The sequence below is a fragment of the Amborella trichopoda genome, chromosome 3 (genome assembly GCF_054954075.1).
Source record: "Amborella trichopoda isolate Santa Cruz 75 chromosome 3, AtrichopodaSantaCruz75HAP2 v2.0, whole genome shotgun sequence".
Taxonomy (NCBI): domain Eukaryota; kingdom Viridiplantae; phylum Streptophyta; class Magnoliopsida; order Amborellales; family Amborellaceae; genus Amborella; species Amborella trichopoda.
Genome location: NC_142338.1, coordinates 643803 through 670257, shown reverse-complemented (window position 1 = coordinate 670257; position 26455 = coordinate 643803). Strand labels below are relative to the sequence as shown.

At 35.5% G+C, this 26455-nt stretch overlaps 2 protein-coding genes across 4 annotated transcripts; both read left to right on the top strand.

Moving 5' to 3' along the window:
* Positions 1-7233: 7233 nt before the first annotated feature.
* LOC18439632 (uncharacterized) lies at positions 7234-25632 on the top strand. 3 transcript variants are annotated; one of them, XM_020670653.2, is made up of 2 exons: positions 7234-8196; positions 25300-25632. In XM_020670653.2, the coding sequence occupies exon 1, from the start codon at positions 7260-7262 to the stop codon at positions 8184-8186; it is 927 nt and encodes a 308-aa protein (XP_020526312.1). In that variant the 5' UTR covers positions 7234-7259; the 3' UTR covers positions 8187-8196; positions 25300-25632. The 3 variants fall into 3 exon arrangements, with proteins under 3 accessions (XP_020526312.1, XP_006849857.1, XP_088718804.1); XM_006849794.3 differs by lacking the exon at positions 25300-25632 and adding an exon at positions 10412-11718; XM_088862678.1 differs by lacking the exon at positions 25300-25632 and adding an exon at positions 8465-8885.
* On the top strand, positions 21071-22309 carry LOC18439631 (lysM domain receptor-like kinase 3). Its single transcript, XM_006849793.3, has one exon. It carries the CDS (start codon positions 21071-21073, stop codon positions 22307-22309), a length of 1239 nt encoding a protein of 412 aa, XP_006849856.1.
* Positions 25633-26455: the final 823 nt, after the last annotated feature.

The following is a 26455-nucleotide window of genomic DNA, read 5'->3' as shown; positions in this document are numbered from 1 at the left end:
TCTCTTTCCCTCCCTCATCCAGTAACTCACATAAGGCTTCCTACAAAAAACAAAAGTTAAACTACACATAATGATCTTAAAAACGCAGAAACAAATCTTGTCATCAATAAAAATTATGGAAAGTAATATATAATCTGTGAGGGAGATTTGTTCTTATGACAAATTTGAAGAGAATCGAATGAGGATTTTACAATGACAAAAAAAAGCACCTATTAACAAAGTAATTGACTCTTGACCAAAAATATACCTAAAAAACAGCTCTCGAAGAGTAAAGTTCCCTAATTTCAAGGGTACAAGTTTTATCATATTTTGAATATTTATCTCTTCTTTCTAAGAGGGAATCAACAATTTCAGCTTATAAGAATACATTTTCTACTACATAACATCTGAACCATATCTAGCATTAGAAAAATCATTGTCACTTCCGACAGTAACGTTTTTCTACTATATAAAAGCTTCATAATTGACCCCATCACATCATATAAAAGTAGTCCAAGTGTAATATGATCATGTTCCTCCAATTCAAATTGTATCTTCAGGCATGTGTACATCTATGCACGGGCATATATGTGTGACCAGTGGTTAAAATAAGGATTTAGATGGGGATTTCTATGGTTCGAAGCCCTAGTCAGTTCTAACAAATTTGATAGAGACTCCGCCAAGTCCAAACAGAAAAAAATATATATAATATGGAAGACCAGCCAGACTAGGCCAGTTCCCATGTGTTTGCTTCTCGACCCGGCAGCCTCCAGAACCCCAGGAACTCAGGCTAGTCTGGGTGGGACTTGCCGGGTTTTTCAATACTGTGTAACAAAGTCATTAAGAACACTTATATACATTTCTATTACAAAATTCAAAGGATCATATAATAAGCTTCTTGTACTAAAATCTGAAAACATTTGACTAAAAAAAGCCTCATGAGATTCATCTACTGACCCCTGCTTCACTATCTTCTGGACTGATATATACTGCTCTTTGGTAGCACTTTGCAGCTCTCTGCACATCAACCGATACATGACTGTAATAATGGCCAAGCAATCGAAAGGCATCTCCATTGTTGGGGTCTAGTTTCACACATAGAACCAAATGTTCAGCTGCCTTGTCCCTCCACTCCTTTCTCTTCTCCCCGTTTTCCCAAAAGAAAACAGCCTGAAAATAGAAGTTTACACAAAAAAAAAATTGAAGGTAATATTTAATAATCAAGTTAGCATAAGTATATTATGGAAAATGGATAGTAGAGAGAGAGTTAGATTTGAATATACAAAATATCCAAAATACAAAGTGTAGAAGTCAAATTTTGAGAACTAATTTGATACTAAACATAAAATAATTAAAATGGATAGAGAGAGAGAGAGAGAAAGAGAGAGAGAGAGAGAGAGAGAGAGAGAAAGATAGAGAGAGAGAGAAAGAGAGAGAGAGAGAGAGAGATGGAGGGAACGAGTAGTTATACACAAAGAAAATAAATAAATATTTAAATATTAAAAAATAAATACTCCAGAATTGAGTTGATATTTAACAGGTGATTATGAAAATATAGATTAGATAGAAAGGAAGAGACACAATAAGTTAGTTATCCACAAACACATCAAAAAAAAAAAAAAAATCAATAAATGAGTAAACATTATTATCAATTTCATGTTTAAACACTACAATAGCCATTAGAGAAATAAGTAAATTATACAGGAATGAAACGAGAAGCCAGAAATATAGACTGAGAAATAAATTGCAGATTCAGGAAATGGAACGTGCAAGCATAAAAACAGAAGCAAAAAGAAAAAGAAAAATAATAGTTTCATAGTAAGTGTAAGAAAAGGGGGGTGGTGGGGAACGACTAGAGAGAGAAAGAGAGTTTACGAGGTTGTAATGGTGTGAATAGTTGTTAGGATCAGAGTCTAGGGTTTCCTGTAGCTGCCTGCTAATATCTTCATCTGAACCGTTTTCCTGTAAAAAGAAATATCAATCAGATATGAATAATCGCTTGGACTTGGAGAAAACAGGTAAATAAAGCTTGAAAAAACAACGAAAATGGAGCTAAAACTCCAAGAGTTTTTGCAAGTTACCATGGCGATGAGCAGGCAAGAGGACTTAAAAATGGAAAATTCAAAAAGCAGTTTCAGAGCAAGAAATGGAGGGTAATATTAGATTGAAGTGTTTGCAGATGATATATACAAAAACGGAAATAACGGCCGTCAACTACAATACTTGCCGTTCTTGGCACGCCTGCGTGTATCGTTATAACGTGGATACGGCGTTTTTTCAAGCCCTTGTCTATATGCATTGCACGCTTCAATAACAGGAGAAAGAACCTTGTGAAGCCCCTTTAATAGTTTCTTCTAATTAAAACGAGTAATAATTACTTACTCAAAAAAACGAGTAACAATTGGACTGACTTGGATTGGAAATATCTTGATTGTCCTTCCTTCGATTTGAAGACACCATACAAAAAATAATGTATTTCCTTTTGGTAAGAAAGTCAGGATTGTTATTCTTAGTCCGATGGGCAATTGGGCGGTGGGAGTGTACTATTGGTATAGAGTCTAGAATAAAATATTCTAAATTTTTTAACACAGCGTTCAGATTTCACATCTTATGGCTAATGAAGGACGTTCATGACCTTATAACAAAAATGAAGGGCAAGCACTTTTCAGGTGAGCAATTTTTAGAGTATTTGGTATTTTAAAGGTGTGAACTCACAACATTGGATGTGAAATCAAGTTATGGGTGTACTATTGATCATGCTCATAGGTTGATAAAAATTCTTTCGGCTAACAAATAATACTTTCTCAATAACTTTGATATGAAAGGGTGTTTGCAATCTTTTTGTACCAAAGTTTGAAAAATATTATAGTATGAAATCCCAGATAATGTTGATCAACCATCAACCTGTCATAGTAATAAGAGGATGGTGCGTATGAGTAATTGTTATCCTATGGAACAAGACTAGCTCAGTTGGGAGAAAATAACATCTCCACAGTATGCTGCACTGATGAGTATAATGTGGATGGTCAGAATGAGTACCATGCACATAGTATTGCATATGTTTCGATCACGATATCCGCTACTCTACAAACATGTTTCCCTATTGTTCTTGTATGACTGTGATGATGATGGAATGCTAATAAGTTTACTATATCTCTTCATTTGATTGGATGTTGATAAACTCTGTGACTATTTTGTTGTTGTAGTCATGAGGATCATGTTACACCTTATAAAGAAAATCAAGGCACTTTTCTTCTTTTTTTTCATTTTATATTGTTAACTTGCATGCTACTCCAGGTTGGGTATCAGATGAGTTTTTTATATTTTTCTTTTAGTAAGGCGTGCTAATTTCATCACGGTATTATGTTAAGTCATATGATATCCAGGTTGGGTATCAGATGAGTTTTTTATATTTTTCTTTTAGTAAGGAGTGCTAATTTCATCACGGTATTATGTTAAGTCATATGATAAAGGGTGCGGTTCGTAAAAGGTGTTAAACTCAAACAATCAAAGTAAACCAGGCTAATTTAGGAATCTGGGTAAGTCTCTCGTTTCCATTTTTTTAATGGCTTAATCTGATGAAGATTGAGGTTGTTTGGGCTACCACAGTGTCATATTCTGTATTTGTTGGGAATTGTTTGTATTATGATTAGATTTGGCTAGGAAAGGTTATTTGGTTTTCTGAGGGTGTCATTGGCGGGTTAGTTTGAGGAAAGTTTTTCAGAGATTGGGTTTGGTGCTAGAAACCATGATTACTTTTTCATATGATTTTCTCTTAAGAAACTCATATCCATGCGTGTATTTGAAGTCTTGGTAGTTCGCATGGAGCATTGGAGTTGATCTTAGCAGTGATTGCAATACCGGCCTGGTTTTAGCTGGTTTGAGTGATCCGGCAACGTATTTTAAAAGTATTAAAAAAAAAGTTATATAACTTTACTCCAAGCATGAATGGGCACTCCCTCTATGCGAATCCAGACGCAAGTATGGCTGAGGAGAACTTCCACAGGCATTTTACCGATGTGCTGCTATGAAAGGCGCCATTTATGTAAGTTGATTATTTCAGTGTATTATAATAACTTTAGGGTTATTAGGCATTATTGAATAACACACTAGCATCATCATTTCGTATTCATATTCTGAAAATGTTCTATCTCTATTGGTTGAGGGTTTTGTTTTTTGGTGCATTGTAATATCATCTACATTTTAAGCTTGTGATTTGTTTAAAATACGTTTACATGTTCATAAACACTACATCTTTGCAATTTTATGAATACTACATCTATAATGAGCTAATTATTGAAAAAGAAAATCTACAGCGAACATGTCATCTTGTATCTTTTGGAGCATGAATTTGATACCCATATTTGTCGATATTGTTGGATGTTGGGAGATAACTCTGTGCTGTTATTATGTTATATTAATGTGCAACCTATATAATACAAGGTAAGAAGTCCTAGTGCAGTTTTTGGTTCTTGTGATGCTACTAATGGGGAGAATATCATCAGGGAATGAAAGCACATTGGGAAACCATTTGATAAAGGAAAGGAAAAGCTGGGGATGGATATCTCTGGCACTACTATGCCTCTCAGTAACACTCAGGCATAACCCCGAGGCAGGGGGAAGATCGCGGGCTGCCAGGAGAGTGGCGAGGCATGGGGAAAGGTAGGATGGTGTGGGGGAAGATTGCGGACTGGGCAGTGCAGGAGAAGGATAGGATGGCGAGACATGGGGGGCTGGGTAGGGTGGCGAGGCATGGAAAGATCAGATAACAAGATTGCGGGCTGGGCAGGGCAGGGCAGGAGAGTGGCAAGGCATGGGGAAGATGAGATTGCGGGGCATGGAAGAAGAGTGGCAACGCATAGAGGAAGAAAGAGTGGCAAGGTTAAGGGTGGGAGGGGAGAGGAGGTTTTGGAGACGGGAACAAGTGAGCTATTAGGAGAAGGGGAAAGAGCGTTTGGAGAAGATTGACTGGGCGTTTTGGAGAAGATTGACGGGGCGGGTTGGTATTCAAGTTAATATCAGACAGTAGCTAACCTATAAATTTTATTCGTAAAAAAAACAAAAGTAAAGGGTTAGGAGGGAAGGCGGAGGAGGAGGGAGAATGGAGAGTTAGGAAGGAGGTTTGATCATCTCGACTTCAAGATGTATGGATATGAGAAAAAATGGATTTCAGTTTTGAAAATAGTCTATCTTGTAATGTACTTCTGGATGGTGAACTTTCAAGATTTTTAAAGCGTTAATCAATTTGCTCGATCTACACTATTTTGAAGTTTTAAATTTTGTCATTAGGTATGAAAACAAAGTTTCAAGCCATCACAAAGATTTCAATTATCGAATAATATATTCTAACACTCTTTAAAGGTGCACCTTACTTTGATTGCTTAGGGGCTCAGCCCTATACAAAATTCTCTCAGCTGACAAATAGTACATCTTCGACTAGGTGTTTGCAACCTTTTTATACCAAAATTTGAAAAATATTATAGTAACACAGATAATGTTGATCAACCATCAACTAATAAGAGGATGGTGCAGATGAGTAATTGTTATGCTCAGGAACGATACTAACTCAGTTGGGAGAAAAGAGCATCTGCACTGTATGCTACACTGATGAGTATAATGTGGATGGTCAGTATGAGTACCACGCACAAAGTATTGGATATGTTCCGATCATGATATTCGCTATTAAACAAACGTGTTTCCCTGTTGTTCTTGTATGACTATGATGATGATGGAATGCTAATAAGTCTACTATATCTCAACATTCGATTGGATGTTGGTAAACCCTGTGACTATTTTGTTGTTGTGATCATGAGGATCATGTTAAACCTTATAAAGAAAATTAAGACATTTATTTATTTATTTATAATGTTAACTTATGTGCTACTCTGCGTTGGATATCAGACGAGTTTCTGATACTTGAGTTCTTTCAGTGAAGAGTGCTAATTTCAACACAGTATTATGTTTAAGTCATGTGATAAAGGGTGCAGTTCAGATAAGGTGTTGATCTCAAACAATCAAAGAACGGTTGATCTCCAAACCATGCTGAAAGATGGAATTTCAATGCTAAAAGCCTTTGTGATAGTCAAAAAATTGTTTTTCACCTCTACATATAAATTCTAGAGCTCAAAAAGTGGTTTCGATCAAGCAGATCTATAAACACTTGAAAATTTTGAAAATGGATAGGTGCACTATTTTTATAGACTTGAATTACTGTTGGTATTTTTTTACATCAATGCATCTCAAGGTCAAGATGATTAATTGGAAGGTTTTTCAACATCAAAATATTTTTATGGGTGGATTATTGAAATGTGCATCCATAAAGGTCCACTCGTGTGCCTCTATAAAGGCCCAAATCATGAGTGCACCATTATAGGTGAATTGGAATTCCGTAAAGGAACTAACTTCAGACAAGTGTGGAAAAATCAAACTGAAACGTTTAACTGGACATTGGGCTGGAAGCAATTCAACTAGCCTAATGGTAAATTGGCTAGTTCAGCTTAACTAGGCGAGTCCCGAGCGGTCAAAAAGTATTAAAAAAAAATACAATTATGAAAAGCATTTTAAAGCCCGATTAAACAAAGCACATCAAATAAAGTTGGAAATTAATGGAAAAATAGATTTTAAATAATTGATTTGTACCCAGGGGTATTTTTGAATTTTTTTTAAAAGTGAAATGTAAAAATAAGTATTATTGGCAAACACAATTCTCAATCTTTGTCAAAACGATGAAAAACATTAAAAGATGTATTACAAACAAAATCCTTTATTTTTTTAGATTTTATATAATTTTGTATTGTTTTTTTAAAATACCCGTCCGATTCACAAAAAACGACCAAAACCAAGACTGGCCAGTGGTCGGTTCGGATCTTAATGGGTCTAACCAGATGGTTAGGATATGAACCGCCCGATTTTTCCTATACTACTTGATACCCTTGAAAAAATAGGTATGGGAGTAAGTTTGAAGAAAATAAGGTATTTTTTTGTATATTTGAAGAAATATATATTTTTTGATCAATTTTTTAATATTTCACTCTACAGATATATGGAGGCCCCACCAGCTACATTTTACATCGCTCAGCTCACATCCAATGGCTTAAAAAATTGACATTTATGTAGAAAAGGCAACGAATTGCATTACGTGAACGATGTGTAGGGATGCAGTCCTACTCCAATAAGCAGGCCTGCAGCCTCACTAAAACATTTTCTGGACAGTAAATATTGCAAACCTCCTTTCCAATTTAAACCACACTAAAATCATTGTCCCGCCAATCTTTGGAGCTATGGCCGCGCTCATCACCCTTTGCGCACAGCCACCGAATCCGAGCTCACCTAGGAACCCCTCATCGAGCCCACTTAGCCATAGGCACGTCGTCTACACCACCCCGGCTCACTACGCTCCGAGCCTAGAGCGCCGACTCCGAGCCCACCAGGCTCACCCTCTCTGGCTCCCCACCATATCAGTCCTCTCAACCCCTCACACCAAAACCCTAATCCGAAACCACCTCCAGAAAACCCTAATCAATCAATCCTCTGCAATCGCCTTCACTTCCAGGGCTGCCATTAACTCCTTCTCCGAGGCATTATCGGAAATCCTAACCCTAAATGGTCCTCCATTAAGTGGAGAAGGAGAGCCTTTCTATCTATGTGCTCTAGGTCGAGACTCTGAGCTCTTGGACCAGAGATTTGTTCTTTCTCTATGTGAAAACCTTGATAGGGTTAGGGTTTTTGTTCCCTCTGTCCCGACACCAAAAGCCATGGCCGAGGAGCTTGGAGATGGGCTCAACAGAGAGATTCTTTGCCTTGTTCCCTTGGTTACGGGTTTGGATGAGCCCAGTGTTGTTCCTGACTTTTTAGGGGCTTTGAAAGACCAGAATTGGAGGCCAATTAGGTTGAATTCCTATGAAACCAGGTGGGCTGGGCTTGATTGTGCTGAGTTTTTAATAAGCGATGAAGCCAGTGATGCAATTGTGTTTACTAGTACAGCAGAGGTTCAGGGATTAATAAAGGGGTTGAAGAAGTTAGGATTTGAGTGGGTAATGGTGAGAGAGAAGAGGCCTGGTTTGGTTGTGGCTGCTCATGGGCCTGTAACTGCTTTGGGTGCTAAGAAATTGGGAGTTGACATTGATTTGGTGAGTTCTCGGTTCGATAGCTTTGATGGTGTCGTGAATGCCCTAGCTCAGAGATTTATGAAGGGTGGTCAGCCATGAATTCTTCAGAGTAAGCTTTAACTGTCTATATATCAATTTATGATTTTTCCTTTATTTTCTTCATATCTTCATGTAAATTATCTATTTATCTTTTTATTTTCATAAATTTAACTCGGGCTGTTATAGTTTTGTCCATTATTATTTTTTTCATTTTTTTAGTAAGTTGGATATTTTATTTTCATTGATTATTTGTTTCAATTCTTACTTGTTCTTGTCTGCATGTGGTACAACACACACGGGGCTACATGTATGTTGTCGATTCGGTAAAATGGCTGTAGTTATCAAATGGTATATTGGATTGACAAGGGATATTGGAAGGCGGAAAGTGAGAAAGCTTGAATGAAGTTTTATCGGGTAGAAGTTTTGGGATAAGCCTTCCATGAAAAAAAAAAAAGAACTAAACAAATTTCAGGTGATCTATAGATTGCTTAGAAAATAGAGGGGCTCTGAGATGAAAAATACATCGTGGAGAAGAGAGAAAGAGGGGCCACAGGCGTGTGGTATATGTGAGTAGAACAGAGGGATGAAGTGGGAAAGTGCGCTTACATGGGTATTTATAACAGGGCGTGTGTTGAATAAGGCTGAGGCCCTTAACAATCAAAGTAAGATACACCTTCAAGTAGATCTGAAACATGCTGCTTTGGTATAAAAAATCTTTGTGATGCCCTGAAAATTTATTTTAATCCCTAATTACAAAAATTTAAAGATTAAAAAATAGTATAAATCGAGCAGATCCATAAAAAATGAAATTCTTGAAAACTGATGGTCTAGATAATATACAAGATTGACAATTTCCAAGACTTGAAATCTTTTTTTTCTCATGTCCATATATCTTGAGGTTGAGATGATAGAGTTGACAGTTTTTAACATCAAAACAACCTCTTCTAGTGAATTTTTAAGGTGCCCTTAATTTGATCATTTAGCGCCTCACCCTTATATAAACTTTGTCCTTGATAAGATTGTCTTACATTACTGAAGGAAAACAGTGTGATTCGATGAAAATGAATTAGAATATCATGGTGCACCCTCTGCCCAAGGAAATACATTGATGAATAATCAACCCAAATTGTCGCCATGAAAGGGATCAGCTCCATCATGTATGATGTTTAACTCAAATACGGGGAAGATATATAGAAAATAATGCATTTTAAAAGTAACAATTTCATGGAAGTCATGGGAATACAAAATTTGGGCCTGAACCCCATCCAAAGTTATTTTGCAAGTATCATTGGTAATTTCTGAGAGTAAGAACCACTTTCTTGACCAACCATCAATATAGGTGTGTTTTTTATTTTAAACACTCAATGGATAATGGATAACCATTACACTATTATGTTTACTAAAGACGAGGATCGTGGACATCTCAAGTTCTATGCGTGACAGAAAGATGCCTGTCACATTGTTCTGTTACTGCGCTACTGTTATGTATCTATTGAACCTCAAAATTGGAGTCTTTTGCATGCTCTCATTTTGAGGAATCTGAAGGTTTCTTCTCTGTTTGGCAGAAATTCTCTCTATATCTTTTTCCCTTACTCTTTTCTCTTTGTTCATATGATTTGCTTGAAATTAACTTTATTATCTTATAAAGTTATTACAAAATGAAATCACCTTATAAATACTTATGAGGATCCGTATTCATGACTCAGTACCACATTGAATACCTCTTCAAAATTGCGTCACTTGGCAACTTTGATCTTGCAAGTCCCTGAAATGCTACTTAGGTTTTTGAATGGCGCAAAGCGTTTTCTAGAGCTATTTACAACACCACATTGTAGGTTTATAACAAGTATTTTGGGCCTGAGAGAATCTTCTACTCATGGTCTTTATACTAGATAACAAATTTGAGAATGGTTGCCCTACTTTTGAATATCTAATTAGAGAAAGGATCAGGGTGTATATTGCTAGAGAGTAGTAGATTATTATTGGCAACATGTGTATATCAAATTTTCCTTAAGAGAGATATTGGATTCTATGGTTGTCTAGGCCTTTACCATGGGAGTTCTTAGGGATTGGAGTGGGTGATTTGGTATATAATGGAAGACAGTGACATTCATTGAGTATTCCAGACCCAGGCCCAGTGTTTTATTGCCGGAGCCATCAATATGTATTCTATAGTTTGTTTTGGATGGTAGTTCCAAATGGAATTTGTGTGGTTTACTGGGGGATAGCTCGGGCATGCTCTTAGGACCCTTTCTAGGCTTAGAAGTTCTTGTGCCTGTACTTAGGTGCACTTGAGAAGTGGGAGCTTTTGCCACTGGACTAAGATTGTTTCCTTCATCTTGTTAAATTGGCCTGGCAAGCGGCGGATTTCTTGTGGAGCTTGCTGATATCATGGACAACATACTGGGTATTAATGAGGTTCTTCTCTCTCTCTCTCTCTCTCTCTCTCTCTCTCTCATGTTTATAGACTTTTATAGACTTCCATTTGTATGTACCTCTCAACCTGATGTGTCCTCAGTATGTGATCCAAGGTAAGTTGGTTATGAAAGGAGTACTTGGTAAAAGGAAAAAAAATAAAGAAAAGAGTTCCACTTACTATGGGGCTAAGGATCTCTTAGTTTTTAATAGAGTTTTAGGCCTCGTCTAGCTGCTGCCCCAAAGCACATTTCCGTGCGGTTGGAGTGGTGTTTTGGGTGGCATTGAGTGTGTTGTACAGGCACTCCTTTGGATACCACTTTAGACTCCCATCCAAGTGTGCAAGCACTAAAAAAACTCTGCCATTTTGTATTTGAGATTAAAATCCAAAATGCTAGTTTGGATCCGACTTCCAAAACATTGCATTTTTGTTGGAATACTACACGTATATTGACCAAATCACGTGTTGCAGCTGGCCTATCGGTTAAAATGATTATGTCAGCTGGCTAGTGCGCTAGCGGTACATTGTCACTAGATTGCATAACCAACCTGATAAACTCAGTAGATGCTTGTAGGCCCAAAATGACCATGACAAGCTCTTCGTCTTGTTTAGGCCTGCACGAGCTAATTTCTTGATTTTTAGTGATCTCTTGCTCCTTCTATCCATTCAAATATCAGCTCATGAATTTCTAATCCATCTCTTTCTCTCTCTCACACACGCACACACACACACAATCACACACACCCACCCACAAGCACCCACATCCACACCCACACACAGAATCCATGGCTGAGCAGGCTGCCCCTCATTCGGCATCAACTTGAAAGTGATTGTTAGTTATTCCAAGGAACTACAAATGATGGTTCTTACTTTCAATTGGCGGAGCTTTGGTTGGATTTGGATGAAGATGGGCTGGTTATGCAAATGGTATTCTATTCCTAGATTTGGACATATTTAATAGTTGTATTGCAGTAGATATGGGTTCTTTCCCTCTTTTTTTTTGTGCTCATTAGTTGGGAATTTAACTAATGAGCACAAAGTTTTTTTTTGCTCACTAATTAAGTGTTGGGTGAGTGTGGCCATTAAAGGTCTTATGAATATTTGTAATAATGATTTTGATATAATAGAACATGAACTTAGTGGGAGTGTGATCCTTTGTGGACCATATTAAGAAAATTACATTTGTTGATACCGAACTGAGCTTTACGAACTAGGCCAATTGGTTGGAAAAAACATATGTTACCTGGATATAAAAAATTATCCAATAAGGGTTCTAATAGGTTATCTTTTGATGAGGTCAGAGTATACCCGGATGAGTGAGTCGAGGGACTGTGTGACTATTGTGTGTGGCGGTGGCCTTAAAAGACAGGGGTCAAAGCCTTATCTGTGACATCACACGACATGTATATGTGATAGTCGTTTCGGGAAAACGAATCACCTTTCAGGGTGAAGTTCATGCATGTGCGAGAGATATCCCTATGTGCCACAGAAGTTGTGGTCACATCAGGTATATGTGACATTGGTACGTTTTTAGGGGAGAACTTGAAATCCACAAACTAGGATTACGACCCTTGACTCATCGGCCAAATTTTGATGACCCACTAATGAGCCCATGCATGGACTGTGGGTCATAGGAAACACTGGGTCGGTTTGATAAAGCAAGTGTGGATCGTAGTCCACAGTTGAAGGTGAAGTGACCCAATGTTTATAAATTTAATTCCTAGACTAGATGGAACATTTTCTTATCTAATGAATTTAATTATGTTTGTTTTAAAGATATATGATTTTTAAACATTTTATCATCTCTGGATATTTTATTTATCAAATTTGGATTTATAAAAACATAGATATTGATTTTATATTAATTTAAATATTCAAAAAAATTCTAAAATTCTTTTATTGATATTAAAAAATATTTAAAATTGCATGGGGATCCATTTGTGCACATGGGCCCACCATGGCCTAGATGGTGGGGTTCATGAGACCCTTTCATGGGTGGCACGCCCGACCTATTTAGGGCTTTCCATTTTGTTGTGTTGAATGGTTTTGGCTTGAAGCTCAAGTTGTTATGTGTTTTGGAAAGCTATTGCCTTGAAGAAGCTTTGAATGGATTTTTGGAAAGCATGAGAAGGCTTGTACATTATTTTGGTATGTACAATATTATATTTAGAATTATTTTATTTAATTTCTATTGATAGAAAAATGGTTTAGGAAATGGAGATAAAGGTTATAGCACATTCCATGATGTTGATGACCCATCTATGAAATGGAGAGCTCAAATTTCTCATCCCCTAAGTCATTCAAAATCAATGGTTCATATTCAATTTCATAAGAAGAGGCAAGCCATGGAAAACCTTAAGAAACCCTAATCCTATTTTTGTACTATAAATCTCTCTTCTCTCTCTAAGGTTTCTCTCTACACCAAAATCTCTCTTCTCTCTCTAGAATGCACAAATAGGGGGCATGTCCCACTTAGGAAAGAATGATCTCTCTCTCTCTTAAGAAAAATTAAGGGGTACACCCACTTAGAAATATCTCTCTCGATTATCTTGCTTTGATGATCTAAAGGGTTTTGGGTAGTAGAAGTTAGTAGATCTTATCTCTTTTAAAATTGGTTTTATGGATTGTACTTAAGGTTTAAGATTTTTGATCAAGAGGAAGATCTCTCTCGATTCTCTTGCTTTGATGATCTAAAGGGTTTTGGGTAGTAGAAGTTAGTAGATCTTATCTCTCTTAAAATGGGTTTTATGGACTGTACTTAAGGTTTAAGATTTGTTAGCAAGAGGAGTTCACAGTTTCATTGGAGGGTTTGGCTTAAACTTGCTTTCTAGGTTTGAGATTGAAAGTTGATTATTGTTTGGTGGTGACTCGATGTGAGGTGTAAAAAAACCCGGTTGGGATAATCTTTGACAGTCTTTTTGTTTCTTACCATATTTAATTATATAGTCTTTATATTCTCAAGCTTAAGAATTGTGGTTATTTTACTTGATTAAATAAAATTGGTTTAGTGGCATCAAGGTTTTGAAGATTTTGGATTTGTTACTTTTATTTTAATTATTTTATTTGAAGCACTAGTTGTAAGTGATCTTTGCCAAAAAAAAAGAAAAAAAAAAGGGGTGATATAGAAGAAAAATAAAAAATATATATATTTTTCAGCAATATCATATTAGTCTTTCTTTCATGGGTGCAGTTTTCATATGAATGCATCCGTAGGTGTAGAGGTAGAGTGCACCTTCAAATTTTATCATGGTATATAATTTTGATGTAAAAAATTGTTCTTAGGATTATATCAAAATCTATTTATATATCTAATTATAAAATTTTAAATTTAAAAAATGGTTAAAATCAAGTAGATCTATAAACATATGAAAATCTTGAAAATGGACGGTGTAAAAAATGCTCTATTTCTGAGACTGAAAATCTTTTTATTTTTTATGGTCATACATCTCGATGTTGAGATGATCAATCAAAGGGTTTTTCAACATTAAAACTACCTTTTCCGATGGATTTTTGAGGTGCATATGTAATTCTACATTATGAGGTTGCATGCTTATATAATTTTTTTTCCTTACTTTCATCAAGTAAAACCCACCAATCCAGATTGGGAATAGGCTGGGATCAAACTGATGGGGAAGTTAATAGTACTGGCTTGGTAATTAGATTTTGTGTGACGCTGTCAGGAGACTGGGTCTGGCATGGACTTGTGAATGTCAAATCGAGTGAGAGAAGTGTGCTTCAAACCTGTACGGTTAGACGTTGGTTTTAGGTTTAGTTGGTAAGAGGAGACTGGTTACTTGTTTATTATTGCAAAGCTACTTCGAGAGTTCGATTTCAACCATTGAATTACTCAGAGAGACGGTCTCATTGCATGTTAGGTGTCCTTCTACAGTACTAGTATTATTGAGCATATGAGTTCTACTTGTTTTGTATATGATATTTGATTTTACTTTTTCCTCACACGTTATGCTCTTAGATAAAGATAAAAAAATTCTAAGCTGACCAAACCACAAAAGGAGGAAAACTTTTTTCAGGTAATCCATAATGATGAACATTTAGAAACAAGGGGGCTAATGCCTTTATTGCACAACGCACTTTGCGAAATTTGATGAAAAATATTTTATTGTTTAATTTAAATAAAAAAAATTCATAAAGTGGAAGATGATTTGTATATGAACCACCTTTAAATTTCTTGGAGGGGACGAGTCTCTGTCCAAAAGAATTTTGAAAATGTATTGTTTAGAAATCTTCCTAAAAATTCATGTAAAAGCCAAACTGCTATATGCTCCATCATGAGTATTTTTAGGATCCTTGACCTTGGGATATGACCTCATGGCCGCAAGACAACATTGTGTATGCGCTTGAATAAATGATGTTCTAAGATTAAATAGCAATTGTCTCATTTTTGTACAGTCAAATTTATGTATTTAAGAATTTAAAATTTTATTTTATTTTTAAATATTTATCAAACGATTCAAAGTACATCCCAAAATTTTAGATTGAAATAAATAAGAGTAATGATCATATAGGACCCTCTCCCATCTATGTGCGTAGGACCCCAAACGATCATCATTAAAGTTGGTACGGATCTCTAAAAAAGTTATCACATAGATGTGGGGCGTTGATTTTTCTATAGATCTGTACCAAATTTAATGGTGATTTTTTTGGATCTTACACACATGGATGGGAGAGGGTCTTATAGGATCATTTCTCTTGAAATAATCCTCTTAAATAGCTCTTCGCTTGAGGGAGTAAATATATATTGGGCTCCTGTCGGTATACATGCTCGATATAAAACAATATCTTTATGTGCATGTCAATCACAATAAAAAATCAATGATCTTTTTTCTATTCAAATTATGTGGTTATTGCTTTCTCCAACTTTTTTATTTTAATAATATAAAAACTGAACTGGTTTGATCTTCAGGTATCTTGAAATTGTGTGGGTTAGTGGAAATGTTCTTTTACCTGTTACCTATATATCCATATCTAATTACCCATTAAAATATGGGTGCGGTTTGTATATAGTCGAGGCTCCAAACCATTAAATTAGAGCTCACCTTTAGTAGTGTCGAGAATTATGGTTTTAATATTGAAAACCTTTTTGATAGCTTTAAAATATATTTTTATTTTTAATTATAGATATAAAGCTTAAAAAATAGTGAAGATCGAGCAAATCTATGAAAATTCAAAAATCTTTAAAATTGACGGTCTAAAAATGCTTTGCAAGATGCACTATTTCTAAAATTTGAAATCCATTTATTTTCTCGTGTCCATACATCTTGAGGTCGAGATGATCAATTTGAGGATATTTGGGCATAAATACAACCTCTTCTAGTGAAATTTTAGGGAGTGTGTTTTTTTTGCACGTTAAGGTAATCCACATTTGTCAATAAGATAACCGGCTGTTGCAAGAAATGTTTAGCCAATGATCTTTTTCCCCATTTGTAGAATGTGTAGATAGAATATACACCTGGAGAATTTTTAAAGCATAGTTTGATAGGTACCAAGGGACACATGGAGATTTTGTGTTTGATTATTGTTTGGGGCATAGCGGTCATAGCCGCAGCACTTCACAAGGTTAACATCCCATTAAGAATAGATAAAAGGGAAATTTATCAAATTAGTCACGAGAGATGAATAGTTTAATAGCTTATTTATATCTTTTGATTTAATTTCAAAATACCCAAAACATAACCTTGGGTTGGAATAATTGCAAATGGGAAAAAATAGTAAATAGTTAATCTCGTTTAGGTATTATAATGAAATTCCCAATAAAAAAAGAGGCACGACATATATTGCTTACACAATACATTTTCTATCCTTTAAATACTGGCTTTTACCCCTCAAGTCTTTTTATGGGTTTTTATTCGAATGTAATTTATATTTTTTTGGGGACTAACAATAGTCCGATCAATATAATGTCGGACAATGCCAATTGTTCTTGTTATGATGTGATTAATGTGTGATATTATTGTTAGATAGTTAAAAAGACGCTTGATCAATACTAGATCTCGTAAGCCGCTAGACACATTATATGTGTATAATGCCCCATAGAAAGCTCCCGATATTACTCACAGGATTTTATGCAATGAAATGTTACCTTTTATACATAATTTGTCACAAATACCCCAAGCCGTGTAAAATTAGGTGGCAGGGTGTATCATATCTCTGTAAAATGTAAGGAAAAATTTCATGGACTTCAAATGCCATCAGTGGTACTCTAAGGCTTGTGATGTAGCTGATCGATTAGCCAAACAGGGAAGCTCCTTGTCCTCTTTGTCTGTTTCTGATTACTTGATTCCTAATTTGTAATATGATGTTTTTAAAACATTCTATCGATAAAAATTATTGACCTTGCCAAAAAAAAAAATGACACTTTAAGGCTCAGTACTTTACACTGAACGGGTTGGAGTGATTGTTACCCTTTTATGCCAAGTGTGAACGGATTATTATGTACTTCTGCACTTTTCTTGGTTGATTTTGAAAAAATAGTGAAAATTGCCTTACACTTTACTAGAAATATTTGGCAATCTGTGAAATTTCTAATAAATAACATTGTAAAGAAATTTATAATAAAATAGTAAATATCTTGTGTCAACCCAAATTCCCTAACATTTCAATTTTAGGCTCTTCACCACAATGGTATTCAGGAGGATCGAGAGCGTGGCGTGGATAATAGATTTGTAATTCTTGCCCAATTAATAAGACTAAGAATCAAGTATTAGATTATTGGAATTTGTATAATTAGATTATTTGTTTTTTATACAAAAAAGTCACAATGCCATCAAATAAGAATCGTGCTACTAATCTCACTTAAAAGTCAAAAGTTTTCTCTCTCTAAATCTTTTCTCTTTTTTTTTTTCATAATCTCTTTCTTTGTCTCTCTTCTTCCATAGTTCCTCTCTCTGTTTCTCACCAAGTTCTCTCGTCTTCTTCCATAATAGTTTGCCCTTTAGGAAAGGTTGCACTGTGGGGTTGAGTGGAGCCACACGCTTTCCTTGTTATGACGTTGAGTTGATGAAAGCTCATTAACCTTTCCAAAATATACTGTATTTATGCACAACAATCAACTTCAATGAAGTATCAGTTGTTTGACCGTATTTATTATAAGTTTATATGTAGTTTTATATATAAATTATATATTTGGAAAAACTGTTTCTATTCTATTTAAAGTAATTAATTGAAAATCACATGTTTGTAGCCAAAAGTAGATAAAACTAGTTAAAAATCACAAAAAATAAATATTTAAATAATATTATATATAATACAAGGTGCACATTAAACTATTAAAAAATTAATATCATCAGCATATTAATTTTAGGTAAAATAGACTATTTCAGATAGGGACGTGGTTATTATGCGGCCCACATACTCGCATGTTGTGCCCCTTAATAGTTTAATTTTAAGATTGAGATTATTAATCTTCAACTTTTAGAAACTAGAAATAATATTTTTTTGGATAAAATAGTTGAACAATTGATTTTATAATTTCTTTAGAAGACTATTACTTAAGGGACCTGTTTTGGTGGACGGTGTAGATCTCCAACCTGATGCAGGCTTGGCCGCACCAAAAAATTTTCCTTCACATAATTAATTGTCAGCTAAGTAGGCTCTAATGGTATATAGCACTAAACTCTCACTTGCTCTTTCGTTCATGTTTGAAAATCCAGATTCCTTGTTGGACTTGGACTTGGGCTTGAACGAAGAGAAAAAGTAGAAAACACACCTCAAATATTGAAAAAAAATCTTATTCGGATCTGAAAAGATCATGGAAAATTTCCCATGGGCTTTAATTTGTCGATGAAATGTCCTCAAATGAGTCCTAAATCAATGGTCTTATTCGGATCTAAAAAAATCATATAAAATTTCCCATGGGCTTTAATTTGTCGATGAAATATCCTTAAATGAGCCCTAAATCAATGGTGTGTGCGGACAAAAAAACCACCTAAAAAGGAAGGAAATTGTGTGACTACCGATTCATCAAAAGTCATTCCAGACTAAAGGGGTTACCGAGAAAATTGTTTTTTTGGATAATGTTTGAGAAAGAAGCCTCATATTTGGTTTTCAAGAAAATTGTTTTTTTTTTTGGTGAATCTTTGAGAAATTAGAAGCATGAGAAAAAATAGATTTAGAAAACTTTGAGAAGTTGGGAACCTTTTTAGGTAACATCTATACGAAAACTAGAAAGATCGGGCTAGGGCTCGACCAAAGAGAGATTGATATGGAGAAAGATTATGAGGTTGATAAATAAAAAAAAGGAACAAAGGGGTCTCACATTTTTCCAAAGTTTTTCCCAAAAATGCGGAAAAGTATAGCAACGGGGTTCTATATTTCCACACTTTCCCTTTTTTCCAAACAGGAAAAATGTGACAATTGAGAAAGCAACTGATTTTATCTCGTTTTCTCAGAGAACAATTATCAAACAGGGCCTAAGGAATCCCCTAAATCACAAATGAAAACTCGCCTATCCCTTAAGGGGCCATTTGGTTATGTGGAAATTTATTACTTGACAATGTATACTTTAATAGTAAGTAAATGGAAAGACATTATTCGAGATTTCTTAAAAAAATCACGAAATCTATTACACCCGTTGAAGGCGTAAAATATCTATTAAGAAGTTGACGGATAATCTTTGAGATTTCCCAAAAAAACACGCAATTTATTACATCCGCTGAGGGATGAAATATCTATTAAGAAGTTGACGGTTGATCTTTGGAAATCTTTCGTGTGCTCTCTCTGCCTTATTCCGCTTAAAAAACATTTCCCTCTTTCAAGTATACGCCATACCTAAATTGATTTAAACAGTTTTACGAGGACAATTTTCTACTGCAATCATAAAAAAAGATTTCTACATCCCTCTATCCAGTTGTATCCATCATCTGACTCTCATATAAAAACAAATTTTTTTAATAATTGGTAGGTGAAAGTAAGGGAAAATCTAAATCGATTTGAAGTGTTGTAGACAAGGGACATTTTTCTACTGTAATCATAATAAAAAAAATTTCTACATCCCTGTATCCCCAATTTGGTTTGTAGGTCGCCATCAACTCTTATATAAAACCAAAAATAATAATTAATAATTGTTGAGACATTACACAACACAATCATAATAAAAAAATTTCATAACATAATCCTCATAAGAGATTAGTAAAAGCTCAATTGAAATAAGATATCTCTTTAATCTCTTTACATATTTTAAAATTTTCTATAGCAATTACCAAACCTTCTAGTTTACTAATCAAACTTCTTCCCATTTTTAACTAGTACAATAAATATTTTGATTTTGATATCATAAATTTATTGTTTAATTGAATTTATATATAGAGAGACATTTGAAATACTTCTATAAAAAATAAATAAAAGTAAGGCTTATCACAATAAGATAATGTTATTCCAATCATATTATTCCGATGACTTATCATGTTGAAACCAAAGTCTAATCATGTTAGTCAAATATAACAAACAGTGACAATCTATTTGCAGGAAATGTATTTCGTCCATAATATATTTCATAAACAATATATTTTCAGGTATCCAAACGGCTCTTAAATTGAATAGACCAATTGTATGCAACTTAATATAGACCCAAGAGCTCTGCAAAATTGTCTCGAGATTGTGATCATTCTTGTCTTGGTTAGGTAAAATTGAAATTCTTAATTTTTAATAATTAGCCACCAAAATTTCTCATGAATTCAAAATAGAGAAATGATCCTATAGGACCATCTCCCATTTATGTGTATAGGATCTCTAAAAAATCATCATTAAAATTGATACGAATTTCTAGAAAAATCATGTCCCGAACCCATGTAATAAAGTTTTTAAAAGTATGTAATAACATTAATGAAGATCATTTGAAGTTCTATATACATAGGTGGAAGAGGGTCCTGGAGGATCATTCATCTTCTAAAAATAAGATGATGATAGTTACATTTGACATTAATATATTAAATGATTTTAATAATTAATCTCCAAAATGAATCCCCAGAATAGATAATGATGATGATGGTCCACAATGCTGACATTACCTCAGTTTCAGTGCGGCGGTTTAATGCTTTTGGTCTTTTACGTCTCTTCTTAAGGAGTCTAAGAGAGTTGTACTGTTCCTTCGCTTCATGCACTCTGCAATATCCTTGATCACTCAGTTTCGGGCCTTTCTCTTTCTTTCTCAAAGTGATCACTTTCAGGCCTTTTTATGTAATTCCATGAAGGGATAGAATCATATAATTCCCCGCTCTCTCTCTCTAGTGTTTATACATCACACCAGGGCCAGTTCATTGTTGGGGTGAGGCCTTTTTACGATCTCTTTCTCACGAGATAACTTTCTCTCTCTCGGAAATTTCCTTATTGGGTTTGGTCCTTTTCCTCAGCCAACTTTTTGTCATGACAATTTTCTTATTGGGTTCTTGTTGGGCTTAGTCATTTTCTTTATCTCTCTCTTCAACCCAGTGTCTGGTCCTTTCCTCCTCAACTTTACAGCTTTCCTTCCATTATTCTTCTAAAATATCAAGCTCTAAACTCTTAACACGTGATGTGCGGCCAAAAACTGGAAAAAGTTCAGAGCCCAATTCCTTTGAGACCGAACCCATCTTCCAGATCCCCCAAATTCCGAGTATCAACGAGCAAAAGCACAGATTTGAGCTCAGGTACGAATATTAGCAATTTCTCCAAAGAATCACAAATCACCTCAGCTTCCTCAACTTCTCTCTCCAGCCTTAGGGCCTCACTCCCTCAAAGACCCATTCTCTTCTCCCTCTCTGAAATCTCCAGAGCCACCAATAACTTTCGATCCCAAAAGCTCGGTGGCCGATCTTCTATGGCCTGGAAATGTGCCTTGAGGGAGAAACAAGTCGCGGTTTTACAGAGAAACGTGACATACCCAATTGAGTTCCAGTCGGTTTTGAGCGATCTATGCAGCATTCATCACAAGGAAGTGATCAAACTCATTGGTGGGTGTTTGGAAGGAGAAACCATCTTTCTGGTTTATGAATTTGAAGACGGGTTAAGCCTTTCAGATTGTCTTAGAGGTAGCAAAATTCCAGGTTTTACAGTTCTATCTAGTTGGGTCTCAAGAATTCAAATAGCACTAGATGTAGCAAAGGCCTTGGAGTATATGCATCATGATATCCCACTCGTCTATGTTCATAAGTATCTCAAAGGAAGTAGTATCATAGTGTTTGAGCCTGAATATCGGGCAAAGGTGGCGAATTTTGGCGCTTCGATCTTAACAGGGGAGTTTCCTATGAAATTTGAAGAGCATTCGGGGTCAAAATCTGAGATTATGGAGGAGAATTCAGTTGAATTTGGGGGTAGAGTGAGAAGATATGGTAGTAGGAAGATTGTAGGGACACAGGGCTATATGGCACCCGAGTATGTTTCAGATGGGGTTATCACTCAAAAGAGTGATGTCTTCTCTTTTGGGGTGGTGGTTTTAGAGATTTTGTCAGGTGAGGAGCCTGTGAAATATGTTCATGATAAAGAAAATAATGAGTTCAAGAAGGTTTCTCTTATTGAGAATGTGGGTTCAATTTTGGCTGAGCCACTAAGGTTGAGGACATGGGTAGATTCTAGATTGAAGGATTCTTACCCAGTTGAATGCGCAGAGAGAGTTATTCAAATTGCTGCTTCTTGTGTGGATCTGGACCCCAAGAAAAGGCCTGATATGAGGTGGGTTTCTGTTGAAATGTCAAGAGTTTTGATGAAATCTGAGAAATGGGCTCAAAACTTGCGGGGGAGGAAGGGGGTAACTGTGACATTTGAGGCTAGATAGACAAGGGATTGGGTCATATGAGCCTCATTGTTTTATTTTTCTTGGAAAGAAAAACTGATGGATTTGATTGAGTTGGTGTATTCCATACACTGTATACAAACTTTGATACTAATGTAATCAACAAAATGAAATCAAGAGCCAGGTGAGTAACATTTTGTTTGTGTTCATGTTGATCTTTTATCCTTTATTGGATAGCTTTTTCAAGTATCAGTGCATCACTCTATCTCAATCATGTTCGTGCTTAAACCACTCCCCCTTGCATATAGTTTTATACATTGATCTGTGTAGGCCCTTAATGTTTAGTGAATCCTGATCTACTCTCTCTCTCTCTCTCTCTCTCTCTCTCTCTCTTACACACACACATACAGACACACACACACACACACACAAAAGCACTCAATGTTGGGATATCAAATAGCATGAGGCAGCTGCATGAGCAGAAATATGTGTTTGTGCTCGTCTACCTTCATTTACTTTCTACTCTCGCCAACTGGTATCTTGTGTATTATATTCTGGTGATTCTGATGAATTATTTTATGTACAAGAGGCTGATGGGCTGAATGCCTTCCTCTATCTCAATATTCCATGGTTTAAGGCAAATCTCTTATCTTATTCTGTGCTGATTGATGTAGATGCCTTTTTGTTTAATTTGTTGTTTTTTACCTATACTTTTCTTGCATATTATGCCTCTCGTCAATGTTTAAATTTTCTGTACATATACCCAGTGGTTTCAAACAAGGACTCGGTCGGGAGCCTGATTCCAGAAACTCAGGTTGCGTCGAGATTGTCAGAGACTTGGCTGAGTCCTAAAAAACTAATAAAATATTGGTAATCAGCTAGACTTAACCAGTTCCCATGGTTCAGACTCGACAAAGTAACTTGGGAAACTCTGAGTTGGAATCGTCAAGTTTCGATTCACTTTGTACAGTGTACAGCTATAAGGATAATAACAGCAATAACAAACTTCTGATTGAAGCCCTTTTGTTGTTGAATTGTCTGTCTCTTTTGTCTTTGCCTCTCTATGTTATGCATCATCCATTGTCCTTACCCGTTGGCCTTCTCTAAGTACTTATGCTTCAATAGCTTGTACTCATCTTACTTTGGGCAACCATGGGTTGCTTACTTAAATTAAAGAATTGGGTAGTGATTAAAGTAAGGAGTCTTAATGTATTGACAACTAGGAGGGCTTATGGGAAGTTGCTCATGTCCTTGCATTCCCATCACCTTTTATAATTTGTAGCTAGCCTGTTTAAGTGTTGATTGGTCCTGAAAAGATGCTTTCTTTAAAACACTTGGGCTTCAATAGCTTACTCATCTTACTTTGGGCAATCTTGGGTTGCTTACTTAAATTAAAGAATTCAGCAGTGATTAAATTAAAGAATGTTAATGTATCGATAACTAGGAGGGCTTATGGGAAGTTGCTCCATGTCCTTGAATTCCCGTCACATTTTATAATTTGTAGCTGAACTATTTAAGTGTTGATTAGTCCCCAAAAGATGCTTTCTTTAAAATATATATCACCCAAAACATTTTGTTTGTACATGCATTTCTGCTTAACCGGCAGAAACCGGTTTCTCCCCAAACAGATATCAGGGTCTGAAAGAGAGAGAGCGAGAGAGAGAGAGCTTTGAAAACAGTAGTTTGTAATGTGGATTTGTGACTCATCTTTGTGCATATATATATATATATATATATATAGATATATATATATATATAGAGAGAGAGAGAGAGCTTTGAAAACAATAGTTTGTATTGTGGATTCATGACTCATCTTTGTGCATTATATTGTGTGTTAATACCTTTGATAGCTATTGTTGGGTGAATTAATTTGTTCTTCAAATTTTCCCAATGGATCCTTTGTCTTTATGTAATAATGTGTTCTATAAATAGTTATATGTCTTCTGATCCTTGATTATGATCCCTCAATGTTCAATTGATCATCTTTTCTAGTCACCCAAAAAAAAAATGATTATCTTTTTTTTTGGGTTAATTATCATCATAGCCTTTTCCCAATTATTTGGAGTTTGGCTATACGAATCCTGATCCGCCATTCTGCTCTATCAAGGACCATATCCTCAGTGATATCATAAGTCCCCTATATCTTTTCTCACTACTTCCAACCATATTCTTATGGGCCTCTTTTCTATCATTAATCGATCATAAAATTTCTAGTCCCCTCGTACCATTGATATTTAATGATTTTGTTATTCAGTTTCCTACTTAACTATGTATGTATGTACCTTTTATTGTTGCCATTGTTGTTTCTTTCTTGATGAATTTTCCCTCAAAACTTTACCACTCAATACAAAGCAGTTATACATTTTCTGAAACCTTTAAAACCAACATCTCTACTGCACCTGCATAGGGTTCCTTTCTCAGACCCACTGTTCTTAACTTTGCCTTTTTTGATAGCTAACTGCACCACCTCCTTCCAACTCTTTTTATTGTTCTGTCATTGTAATCACCTCTTTTACCTCACATTCACCATTATTGTACCCATTGCTTACAATCATGAAAGCTGGTCAATCCACCCTTTCTTTGGTCCATTTCCAAGTCTTTTCAACCTCAGGGTTATAAATAGTTGTGTACTTACATTTGAAAGGAAAATAAGTAGTTGCATATTTTTCTGTTTGCTCTATGTTTAGTGCCTCCACTCTTCAATCTCTTCAACTTTCTTTAAATATGTTTCTCTGTTTATCAGTTTGCTTTATAACTTTTTAGTGTCAAGGGAACTGGTTAATGAATAGCCCGTCTTGACTTGGAATCACCAGGGTCGAAAAACCCTGGAATTGACCGACTCTACTGTTTTTTAATAATTTTTTGAAGTTCTTTTGATAAAACTTGCCCATTCTGGCACACACTCACCCCAGTTGGAGCAGATAACTGAGGATTGGACCTTAGCAAGACCTACCCAATTTCAACTTTTTCCTTCTCTGGTCTGTTTACTAATTTATGGTGATGATACTATGGTGGTGGTTACGAAATTACAGGAAGGTGGCCAAAGGTGTTTCAATTTTATCTATTGGAGAATGGTAGTTTTGACAAGGCCTTTGAAGGAGTGATGGTGTTTTCTGCTTGGCTTCCCCTGTTATTGCACCTGGGGTCTAATCTAAAGTTCTATCTTTCTTTCTTACCATGCATGCATGAATTGTTTTGAATTGGATGGAAAGATGAATGTAGCTTTTGAGCCTTGGGCATACAATCATGTTTGCGTCGGCTAGTATTGGATAAGGCCTATAAACAAATCTCTCTCTCTCCACACACACAACCAATCCTAACTTGTTATTACGTATAAGGAGAAATTGGACATAAATTGAGGTCTCTCTCACTCTCTTTTTTTCTCTCTCTAATATGATGTAGGCTGCCAACTTAATTATCTCTAATATGATATGCGAACTTGAGTATGCAGGAAGGGATAACGGACCCAGCAGTGTAGGAAAAATCGGGCGGTTGAAATTCTAATCATTCGGTTAGATCAGAACTGGCCATTGGCTGGTTCCGGTTTCGGCCTGTTTTGGTGAACCGGCCGGATATTTTAATTCTTTTTAAAAAAAATTTATATAAAATCCCAAAAAATAAAGAATTTTGTTTGCAATGTGAATTTTTTAATGTTTTTCATCATTTTGGCATTGAAAATTGTTTTGGCCATTAATGCGTATTTTACGTTTTCCCTTCTTTTTTAAAAAAAATTCAAAAATACCTTTGGACACAAATTTATTTTTTAAAATTCGTTTTTTTCATTAATTTTAAACTTCATTTGGATGTGCTTTGTTTAATCATACTTTAAGTGTATTTTTTATATTTTATTAAAAAAAAATATTTTTTATTTTTTAACACTTTTTTGACTACCCGGAGTAAGGCCCATATTTAATTAACCATTCCGGTTCGTGCTTGGCGTCGGAGTCATTTTTTTTGCCTTCACTTGCCAAATTCCAACGAAGCCGCATGTGGCATTATAGGGCTCGTGTTACTTGGCCGAAATGGGTCAGAATAGTAATTCCCATATCGGAGTGAAATATCATAACCTTGGGAAGTTGTTTAGAGCGATATCTATATTTAATTTATAATTTCCTATCCCTATTATAAATAATTTTGCTTCACGTAATGCTGGCAATGTGCTAGGTGGATGGTCAAGGGAATTTAAAG